Source organism: Corvus hawaiiensis, chromosome 3 (genome assembly GCF_020740725.1).
Source record: "Corvus hawaiiensis isolate bCorHaw1 chromosome 3, bCorHaw1.pri.cur, whole genome shotgun sequence".
NCBI classification, from domain to species: domain Eukaryota; kingdom Metazoa; phylum Chordata; class Aves; order Passeriformes; family Corvidae; genus Corvus; species Corvus hawaiiensis.
Genome location: NC_063215.1, coordinates 526,292 through 533,916, shown reverse-complemented (window position 1 = coordinate 533,916; position 7,625 = coordinate 526,292). Strand labels below are relative to the sequence as shown.

General features: G+C 64.5%; 1 protein-coding gene across 6 annotated transcripts; it reads left to right on the top strand.

Moving 5' to 3' along the window:
* Positions 1 to 656: 656 nt before the first annotated feature.
* On the top strand, positions 657 to 6,771 carry MPV17 (mitochondrial inner membrane protein MPV17). Of its 6 annotated transcripts, none has more exons than XM_048297607.1 (6): positions 657 to 3,695; positions 4,005 to 4,097; positions 4,309 to 4,404; positions 5,888 to 5,920; positions 6,064 to 6,116; positions 6,193 to 6,771. In XM_048297607.1, the coding sequence occupies exons 1-6, from the start codon at positions 2,952 to 2,954 to the stop codon at positions 6,260 to 6,262; spliced, it is 1,089 nt and encodes a 362-aa protein (XP_048153564.1). In that variant the 5' UTR covers positions 657 to 2,951; the 3' UTR covers positions 6,263 to 6,771. The 6 variants fall into 6 exon arrangements, with proteins under 6 accessions (XP_048153564.1, XP_048153561.1, XP_048153563.1 ...); XM_048297604.1 differs by having other exon boundaries at positions 3,852 to 4,097; XM_048297606.1 differs by lacking the exon at positions 4,309 to 4,404 and having other exon boundaries at positions 3,852 to 4,097.
* Positions 6,772 to 7,625: the final 854 nt, after the last annotated feature.

The following is a 7,625-nucleotide window of genomic DNA, read 5'->3' as shown; positions in this document are numbered from 1 at the left end:
AGGCGCTCACAGCCGGTAAGGGACGGGCCCGGCTCCCTGCGGCGGCCACGGCCTGAGACCCCCGGCCCCCGTACACAGCCGCCCACCCAGAGCACAGCTCCCCCGTCACACTGGCCGCCCCTCCCCAGCACAGACTCCCCCCTGCACACCCCGCTCCTGGCCCCTGCTCTCCCCGGCGCGCCGCCCCCCCCGCCTTGCACACAGCCACAGCCGGTACAAGACCCCACACACACACACAGCCCCCAGCCCCGCTGTGGGGGCACCGTCACAGGCAGGGGAGGACACAGCCCGGGGGCTTCCGGTGCCTCAGGGGTCTGTCTTAGGGGGGAAGAGGTGTTGCCATGCCCCAAGCTCAGCAGGGACCCCGGTGTGTCACCGGGTGAGGGACCCTGGCCCACTCCTGGCTCAGGAGATCTGTGTCAGGGGTCTGCGCTGGAGCCAGAGGGGTAGTGGGGGGCTGTAAGGAGGTGCAGCCCTTACACACAGACCGGGGGCTGTCCTGGGCCCCCCCCTCCCCTGGGAGGGGATGGATGCTGGGCTGTAACACTGGGAATTCGCAAGGGCGCGGGTCTTCCGTGTTTGCCAGCACTCAGTGGTGAAGGCATAGGGGTGCTGCCTGAGGAGAGGCTTCCAGGGCCCTGCACAGGGGATTGAGAGCTGTGAGATGCCATAAATCTGTCCTGGTGCTGGCTCGTGGCTCTGCTGCTCCAAGGGTTTGCAGCCCTGGGCACTTGGCAGCTGTGTCCCCCCCTCTCCTGCTTCCTCCCCCCAGCCTGCCTGAGGCTGAGTCTGGGTGGTGGGAGAGCCTGTCCTGCTTGTGCCACGTGTGCTCAGGGCTGTGCTGCATTGAGGGCTGGGGGAGTCCCTGCATGCTCCTTGCACCTCCTGCTTGTGCCCTCCCTGTCACCACCACTTCTCCCCTGCCTTGATTCTCCCTGCCCTGCCCTCCTGCTCCCACCAGCCCAGGATGCTGGGAAAGCACAACCCCAGGGTCTGGGGGTGCCCTGCTGAGCTGGGGGCTCCCCTCACTGTGCAGTCACTGGCCCTCAGTCCTGATACCTCCAGGGGGTGGCACGATGCCTCCCTGACCGGCTGCTGGGGCCCTTCCAGGCCGCTTTGCTGTTCCCGCTGTTATTTTTATCGGATGTCATGGAGTCTATTGCTGGCGCCTGCGGCACCGGGTGCTGCTGGCAGCACATTCCCCTGTGCTTGGCAGGAGGCCACTGTGGAGCTGGGAGGGGCTGTCCAGGGCTGGCCCTGCCCGCACTTCCCCTGCCCAGCGTGGCCCTGGGCTGGCTCTGGCCCCGGCTCTGCTCTGCCTGTTGCTGGTTCACATCGGTGCTGGTGCTGCTGTGGCACAGCCCCCCGTCCCTCGGGGCTCTGTCAGCCTGCGGGGGTGTGGGGCTGAGCCCTGGCGGCCATGGCCTATCTGTGGATGCTGGGCTGCTGCTGGATATGGTTCCCCCATCCCAGCCGTTTCTGCCCTCGGGCTGGGCTCTCCCTGCTGTGGCAGGTGCCCAGCTCCAGCCAGGGGGATGTGAGTGCTCCTGCTCTCCTTGGAGCTTGCACCAGTGATCCTCAGCCATGGCCAGGCTCAGCCCCTCAGCTGCTGGCTGTACAATGGTTCGTGCAGCTTCCTGTGTCCTGTGCCCTGTCCCAGGTACATCCCAACCTCCAGCCCTGCCTTCTCTTGCTGCTCCTGGAGACCCCAGTGCTGCCAGCTGGGGCCAGGCCAGGGAGCTGCTGGCAGTTGGCTGTGCCTGCTGTGTCCAGCCACACTTGCTGGCTGAGCTGCTGTCCGAGGGCTCTGGGGTCGGGCAGGGCTTTGCCTCCTGCATCCTGGGCCCTGGGCCAGGCTGCCAGCAGAGCCTGGACACAGTGGGCAGTAGCACGTGCCTGCAGCCGTGACCCTCCTGTCCCTCTCTGCCTGTGGAGAGCAGTCCCCTGCTCCTGCCATGGCAAGGCTGTGGGCATGAGGATGGTGCCCTACTTAGGTTTGGGCCCCATTCGGAGTCCTCTGGTCACAAGAACAGTCGGCTAGGCACCCCGGGCACCAGGCTTGGCTGGGATGGAGGCTCTAACCCCGCACAGCAGCTGTGGCTGGGCTGTGCTGGTGGCACCCTGGGGAGGCAGTGGTGCCAGAGTCATTGCAGGAGGCTGGATCTGGCTGTATCCCCAGGCCCAGGCAGGGATGCGCAGACAGGTCTGTCCCTCCCAGCACAGCCTCATCACTGCTGGGCACTGTACCCAGAGCCTTCAGCACTGGATGGGTGACAGCGGTGCCTGCTGTGTTCTCCCTGAGCGCCGTGCCCTGCACACAGCTCCTGGGACTGCAGCTCCTGGGAGTGCTGCTCACGCAGGCAGCCAGTGCCCTGGCTGTGCTGGCCTGGAGTCCAGCACCTGCTGCCACCCCCTGCCCGGTGCGGTTGTGGCCCATGAGCTGGTGGGACTGCTCTGCCATCGTGGGGTCGTGCGGGGGCTCTCAGGGCTGGGGAACAGACTCTCGGATCTTGGGGCTGGTCTGGGGTGGGAGAAGGAGCCTGTGAAGCACCAGGTGGTGCTGCTGGGAGTGCAGCAGCTCTGTGGGGCTGCAGAGCCTGGGCTGGCCCTGCCGGTGAGCTCCAGGGACTACATGGCATGGTGTGGGGACAGGGAGCTGGGCCCTTGTCCCTGAGGAACCACCGACAAAGTCCCTGGGGCAGGGCCGGTACCGAGCTGGTCATGGCTGGGGCTGTTGGGACAGGGGCTGTGGGGCCAGCGCCCGCCAGGCTGAGGGCTTGCTGGGCTCAGGGCTTCCAAGGACGGAGCAGAGCGGCAGCGGGGCTGGAGACCTGCCAGGGAACCGTCCCAGGGAAGCGGGGAGAGTGAGCAGGAGCCGCCAGGGCCGGGGGAGCAGCTGGGGGGGCAGCACTGGGCCAGCTGAGTTGCGTCGAAGGGGTCAGGAGTGTAGGATGGAGCAGGAGCTGCCAGAGACCCAGCCGGGCAGCACCCCACCGGGGACACTGATCTGGAAACAGGGCCAGGAGCTGTGCCAGCAGCCAGCTGTGGCAAGGGGTTGGGACAGCGTGGGCAGCAGGGAGCACGTTCTGCCCATCCCGGCTGGTGGGGGGGCAGGGGGGCAGACACAGGCAGACAGCTGCTCTCCGGGGAGGGGATCACAGTCGGCAGAGCCTGCTTGGTGTTCAGGGAGAGGTTTGGGGTGCTGTGGTAAAGGCTGTGGTGGAAATCACGGGCAGCAGCTGGGCAGGCTCTGCTCTGAGAGCCCCAGGCACCGTGGACCCTGGATGACAGGTCAGCCCCATGCCCGGGTCACAGGGAGGAGGTGCAGCTGGACACCGTTTCAGCCAGAGATGCTGCGGTGTCCTGAGAGGCCTGAGGCACTCGGCAGAGTGGGACACCTGTGCCGTGGGGTTTGGTGCAGGCAGTGGGGAGCTGCAGCTGGGACAGAGCCGGCAGGGCTGGAGCAGCCTCAGGCATCCTGGGGCAGGACGGCAGCAGCAGCGGTGCTGGGACAGGGGCCCAGCCGTGGGCAGGTCACACAGGGGTCTTTCCCACCTAAATGGGCTGTGCTGGTTGCAGGGGCCCTCATGGGAGCTGGGGATGTGATTGCGCAGCAGCTGGTGGAGCAGCGGGGGCTGCGCGGGCACCACTGCCCCCGCACCCTGAAAATGATGGCCATTGGCTTCTGCTTCGTGGTGAGTGGCAGCAGGATGGGATGGGATGGGATGGGATGGGATGGGATGGGATGGGATGGGATGGGATGGGATGGGATGGGATGGGAGGCTCCTTCAGCAGGGTGGGACTGTGGTGGTGCCGTGTGAGTTTCGCCATCCTGGTGCCACCTCCAGCAGCCGTGGACAGGTCCAGTTCCATGGAGCAGGAGCAGCATAGGACAAGCTTGTCCTTGTGGTCCAGGGCTGGAGCAGGGCCATGTAACCAGCCCTGGAGGTCCGCCCTGTGACCAGGGAGGGCAGGTGCTTCTCCTCACCCCCTGGCTCCTGCAGGGCCCCATTGTGGGCAACTGGTACAGGATCCTGGATCGGCTCATCCCGGGGAATACAAAAGTTGTGGCTGTGAAGAAGATGGTCCTGGACCAGGTTGGTGTGACATGGGTGAGGGTGTCGTGTGGGACTGGGGCAGCGGGATGGGGCAGTGGTGGCAGCCATGTCCCTATGGCAGGTTTCCATCCTGCTCTGAGAACCCAGTGCCTGAGCTGGGCCCAGCCCCACTGCAGTTTCGCAGGGGCTGCCCGTGGCCAGCCTGGCTCCCAGCACCACAAGCTCCTCAGCCGGGGCTCCTCTCTCGCAGGGGGCTTTCGCACCGTGCTTCCTTGGCTGCTTCCTGGCTGTCACGGGGGCCGTGAACGGGCTGTCGGTGCAGGATAACTGGTCCAAGATCCAGCAGGTATGTGCTGCTGCCCTGGGCAGCACTGAGGGGCCTTGAGCAGCTGTGGGGCCCCAGCAGCTCCTCCCCGTGCTCTGGCCCTGACGGCTGCTCCCATTTGTTTCCGTGCCCATGCCCAGGCACTGGGTCCCTAGCCCCTGGCTGTGTTGAGTGCCCAGTGCTGACAGTCCGAGTACTGGTGCCAGGGCCAGTTCCTGTGGCGTGGGTGTCCTGTGGGCGAGTACTGGGGTCCCACCTGGGCCAGACGTGGATGCCATGGGCAATGCTGTCCAGCCCTGCTCCTGGCTGGGTCTCCAGAGCAATTACTGAGATGACTCCCATTAGCAGTAATTGCTGGAAACTGGTGTTAACACTGAGTCAGCGTGTCCAGGGTGAGTCACTGGGGAGTGGGTGCCCACCTGCCACAGGCTGAGGCATGCTGGGGTGGTCGCATGGCTGCCAGGAGTGGCAACACCAGCCTCAGTCACTGATGCTGCTGGAGCTGCGTGTGAAGGCCCCCAGCCTGGCTAGAGCTCTGCCTGAGTGCCATCACCCAGAGTCCATTTCTCTGCATGGGGGCACCCAGTCAGCAGCCTGCTACCCACTGGGCTGCCAGTATGTGCCCCTCATTCTGCCCCAGGGTGCAGGAAGTGAATCTCGGGGCAAGAGCGCATCACCTCTGCTTTCTCCAGGCTCTCCAGCCGATCTATGGGGTGCTCCAAGCCACCCTAAGGGCACACATGAACAGATCTTGGGCACAGGCAGCACTCTGAGCGCTCCCATCCATCTTCCCCTGCTGCATCCTGACCAGCTCATGCCATGGATTTTGCCTTGCCTTCGCCAGGGAATCCTGGCATGGTCGGTGATTCCTGCGAGCTGTGGCTCCTGGCAAGCCCTGACCTGGAAGGGGGTGATGGGCTGGCAGCTGGGCAGCAGTGCTGGCAGCACCTTCACCTCTGGCTTGGGGTGCATCCGCCTCTCCCCACGCAGAGGAAGCGTCAGCAGAGCATCCATCACCCTGCACCCGCTCACCCCGTCCTGGGCTGCTGGCCAGCGCCAGGAGGAGCCCGGCCTCCTGGCTGAGTCACGGCCAAGCTGGATGAGGGACTTGTCCTGCTGCCACGGGACAGGGATGCGACACGGCCATGACTGTGGCACAAGGACAAGGCAGCACCTTGGCCTCCCAAGGCAGTTGCCCCAGCTCAGTGCCCTTCTCCATCTCTGCCCCGTGGTGCCAAGGAGGGGGCGGGGGGAGGACTGAGATAGAAAGGGGCTCACAGCTCACACTGGGGAGACGAGCCATCTGTCCATGTGCCCTGGCTATAGCACAAGGGGCTCTCAGTGGGGAAGGTTCTGGTCACCGTCTCCCTGCCACCCTCATGGACACAGCTGTGGCAAGGCATGTGCAGGGCTGCAGGGGCTCCGTGCCCAGAAGTGTGGAGTTGGGGGGACCAGTGTCAGGGATGGAGGCCCTCTGAGTGCTCACAGCTCCTTTTTCTTGCAGGACTACATGGATGCCCTGATGACCAATTACTGTGTGAGTGCTGGCAGATCTGTGTCCCTGTCCCATCTCCATGGGGCTGCCATGGGCTCTGTGGGACACCGAGTGCCAGGCAGGGCTGGGTGTGGGGCAGGGACTCTGGCAGGGCTCCTCACTGCTCTTTCCCCTTCTCTGCCCAGATCTGGCCACCTGTGCAGATTGCAAACTTCTACTTTGTGCCCCTGCAGCGCAGGTAGTGTTGCGCCCCTGGCCCCCAGTCCCTGGCCCCCTGAGCCAGTGGCTGCAGACCCTGTCCCTCTTGTCCCCAGGCTGGCTGTTGTCCAATGTGTTGCCATTGTCTGGAACTGCTACCTGTCCTGGAAAGTGAATCGGATGTGAGGCAGAAGCCGTGTCCCATCCCTGTCCCCAGCCTGTGCACTGCCTGACCCCACCGCAACTCAGAGCCCTTGGAGTGGGCACACATGGCCGTGGACAGGCTGGGCCATGCAGGGTCCTGGCAGCAACCATCCCGCTCTTTTCTCGGGGGAACGCTGTCCCCTGTGGCCACAGCCCCCACTGCCGCAGGGAGAAGATGGTGCCAAGGCAGGCCTGGATCTGCTCTAGTTGTGCTGTGCAGCAACTCTGCCCATGGAGCACTTCTCCATCTGTGCTCAACCATTTCCTAGCCCTTGCCTGCACACAGGGTGCTCCTGCCCTGAGTGTCACTCTGTCCTTCCCCATGGCACATCATGGGGGAAAAGAGGAGCGGAAATGGAGCAGGGCTGCCCCTGGGCTGGCTGTGCCATGGGCACAGAACTGGGGTCACTGCTGGCTGGGGATGCTCCCCCTGAAAAGGGGGTTTGCTGTGGACAGTCGGAGCATCAATAAATGGTGGTTTTCACTCTTGATTTCCATGGCCCCTGGGGCTGCCCAGCGTGTCCCCCAGGCCCTGAAGATGCAGTTCCAGAGCAACCGTTCCTGTTACGGATCAACAAATTCACTCTGCCTCATCTCAAGGCACCGAGCATGGGGCTAGGGACTGCAGGCTGCTGGGGTGGTCTGCCCCACTGGCTAGAGAGGGGAGGGGGCTCTGGCAGAGGGTGGATGATGGTTTAGGGGGTCATCAGGTCCCACTGCAGCTGTTCATGGGCTGTGATGGTGCCCCCACAGCTGCAGAGCAGTGAAATGAGGTCGATGGAGCCAGAGTCCTGATGCTGTGTGCAGACTCCCCCCAGGGTCAGGGTGTGCTTGATGCAGGGCTGTGCATCTGGAGAGGGTTCAGAAAGGGTTGGGGGTAGGGCTAGAGCTGGGTCTGGGACAGGGCCACAATCCACCTGTGCCATGTCCAAGATGAGCCTGCCCGTCCTGCCAGAGAGAAGTCCTGCAGAGCTGCCACCGCCTGCGCTGCTTCCCGCTGGGAATGTGTGTCCATATTCACCCTACACTGGCGGTGAGCAGACGCAATCCGGCTCCCACAGTGTGCCTGCCCAGCACATCCCTGCCAGGGGCTCCAAGTGGAGCTGGTGGGACCACAGTGGTTCATCTCACCTCTGTGGAGCCCTCAGCTCTGGCCCCCTCACCGGTGCTATTGCAGCCCCCCCACAGCTGGACAGAGCCATCCCCATGCTGTTGGCACCACCTGGGCTCTGCCAGTGCAGCCTTCATGGAGGGGATTCACCGTCCATTCTTCCACCCTCATCCTACCCCTGGACTGGTTCTGCACTGACCCCAGCTTTGAGGCTGCTGCAGCCAGGTGGGTACA

Coding starts and splice junctions, on each gene's coding strand:
- MPV17 (XM_048297601.1), top strand. CDS start 2,952: ATGGAGCAGGAGCTGCCAGAGACCCAGCCGGGCAGCACCCCACCGGGG. Junction 3,696..3,851: donor CCATTGGCTTCTGCTTCGTG/GTGAGTGGCAGC, acceptor CACCTCCAGCAG/CCGTGGACAGGTCCAGTTCC. Junction 4,405..5,887: donor ACTGGTCCAAGATCCAGCAG/GTATGTGCTGCT, acceptor TTTTTCTTGCAG/GACTACATGGATGCCCTGAT.